The sequence below is a fragment of the Pisolithus orientalis genome (assembly GCF_024613125.1).
Source record: "Pisolithus orientalis strain OTSU chromosome Unknown F5J12scaffold_46, whole genome shotgun sequence".
Lineage (NCBI taxonomy): Eukaryota > Fungi > Basidiomycota > Agaricomycetes > Boletales > Pisolithaceae > Pisolithus > Pisolithus orientalis.
The window spans coordinates 235,911-238,502 of record NW_026260827.1 but is presented as its reverse complement, the minus strand read 5'-3'; the positions used below and the strand labels follow the sequence as shown (position 1 = coordinate 238,502).

Sequence of the window (2,592 nt, the reverse complement as noted above, 5' to 3'; positions counted from 1 at the left end):
AACCCTCCTGAGTCCTGGGAGGTGGTGCCAGAAGCTGAGCAGTGTGTGAGATGCTGGGACAGGAGTTGGCCCTGTACAGTGCTAGCTGGCAGGGCATGCTGGCAATGCCACTGTACCAAATACTCATGCAGCTTGTTCAAGGGGAGGGGAGACAAGTCTAAGATGCAGCAAAAAGCCTCCCATTCAAGGCCTCACTGGCAGCAATCCCCAGAAGACATGACCAACCTTCCCACCACTTCAACACTGGCTGTGCCAACTCCATCAACCAGTTGATGAGCCAAACATAAAAGGGCACCAAGCTGAAATCAATCTGCTGGTCCATCCAAAGTAACAAGCCATCATTCATCTCCTGGCCCACAGACTGGCCACCCCAGTAAGTTATTCACAGTCCTATGTTTTTCACTAATCAGTTGAACTAATATTTCTATTGAGTAGTGGAAACTATTACTCTGTCATGGCTATCCTGGTCATGGTCTTGTGCAAGAAGCATTGCAATAGACACACCCATCACTCCAGCACCAGCTACTACAACCAGTGCCAATGATCCATGTCATTGTGATGAGTATTGGGAGAGGTTACCATCCTCAAGCAGGAGAATGCTGACATGAGGTGGGAGATAGAAGTAACCCATACTGAGCTTGCTGCTCTCCATCAGGTGGTAGATGCTATCTGTAATTACCTATTACCAGCCCCAGACATGCTTAACCATCCTCTGGTCCCATTTCACCCTACTTCCAACCCTACACTGGTACCTCACATGCCAGTCATGGTGGAACTTGGCACTGCAACTGGTGTTGTAGAGGTTCAATCATCCCAAAGTGGCTCAAGACAGGAGTCCACTGAACCCCCCCCAGCTTCATTTGAGGGAGGTGCCAGCTTGGAAGTACCTCCTTCAAATGTTGAACCTGTGCATGGACCTGCTGGAGGTCTGGCAATGTCTATTACTCCACCATCACCAGCAGTCAGATCAGTGCCTCAACAGGAAGGTAGGATGGAGGTCAACTAACATCAATGTACATGTCATTTCACAATCCATTCATGTTTTTTTGTCTTTGTACTTGTACTTTGTTAGATGCAGCAATATATTCTATATTGTCAAAATGTGATCTCCAGGAAGAAGTAGCTACCCCTGCTGGTAGTTGTTACTGTATGATTCAGATACTGGAAAACCAATCTGGTATGGTGATGTCTGTACCAAGGCCATGGTGTTACAAGCACTAAGGGCCAATGGAGTCATGGTTCACCTAAATGATTGAATGATGACTGGCCAGCATAACTCAATTGTTTTTGCTGTATAGCATGATGGTGACTTTCATGGTATTGTTCTAGCTTGCTGGAGGCTGTAAGGCATTGAATTCACAGTTTAAATGTACTGGGTAGTTGGCTAGTCTTCTGGTCATTACCAGAGCCTCCATTGCAGTAATACATGCATCTCTGGCATGGTACTGGTACCAGTACATACATACACTGTGGACCTGCTCCTGGGAGGTCAGGCAGGTCAGGCATGGTATGGTATAATTTCTGGGCAGGCCTTCATGGCATTGGCACTGGGATGGTGTTCATGGCATTGGTGCTGGGACAGCTTGACTGATGGCCTTGTGGCATCAGGGATGTGCCAGAACTCATTACAATGGTGCTGTGACAGCCTGCATGATTGCCTCATGGCATTGGGGATGTGCTGGAACATATGGCATAGGTGCTGGGATGGCTTCCCTGGCATTGGTGTTGTGCTGGAACACATTACAATGGTGCTGGGATGGCTTGCATGATGGACTAATGGCATTGGGGATATGCCAGAATACATGGAACCAGTGCTGGGGTGGCTTCCATGGCATTGGTATTGTGCCAGAACACATTACAATGGAATAGGTGCTGGGATGGCTTCCATGGCATTGGTGTTGTGCCAGAACACAATGGTGCTGGAATGGCCTGCATGATGGCCTCATGGCATTGGGGATGTGCTGGCACTCATTACAAAGGTGCTGGGATGGCCTGCATGATGGACCTGTGGCATTAGGGATATGCTGGAATACATGGAACTGGTGCTGGGCTGGCCTCCATGGCATTGGTCTGGTGCTGGTACACATTACAATGGTGCCAGAATGGCCTGCACAATAGGCCTCATGGTATTGGAGATGTGCCAGAACACATGGCATAGGTTCCAGGATGGCTTCCATGGCATTGGTGTTGTGCTGGAACACATTCCAATGGTGCTGGGATGGCCTGCATGATGGCCCCATGGCATTGGGGATGTGCTGGAACACATGGACCTGGTGCCAGTGCCAGCTCACAATACATTGGTGCCAGGACAGCTTCCATGATGGCCCCATGGCAGTGGCAATGTGGCATTGGTGCCAGCATGGCTTCCATGGCATTAGCATTGTGCTGGTTCACATTAAATCAGTGATGGCCAGGACAGCTTCCATGGCATTAGCCCTGGGTTGGTGTTGGCCTGGCTCACATTGCATCAGTGCTGGGATGCCTTGAATGGCATTGGTATTAGGTCTGCCCATGTGGAATTTATGCCAGGACAGCCAGCATGGCATTGGTGTTGTGCTGGCCTACATGGCATTGGTATTGGGCCTGTTCATA

General features: G+C 49.3%; 1 protein-coding gene across 1 annotated transcript; it reads left to right on the top strand.

The window, feature by feature from the left end:
* Window positions 1-1,439: 1,439 nt before the first annotated feature.
* F5J12DRAFT_785990 (uncharacterized protein) lies at window positions 1,440-2,231 on the top strand (the record flags this gene model as incomplete). Its single annotated transcript, XM_051743344.1, has 4 exons — window positions 1,440-1,633; window positions 1,697-1,748; window positions 1,870-1,979; window positions 2,018-2,231. 4 exons carry the CDS (start codon window positions 1,440-1,442, stop codon window positions 2,229-2,231), a joined length of 570 nt encoding a protein of 189 aa, XP_051595916.1.
* Window positions 2,232-2,592: the final 361 nt, after the last annotated feature.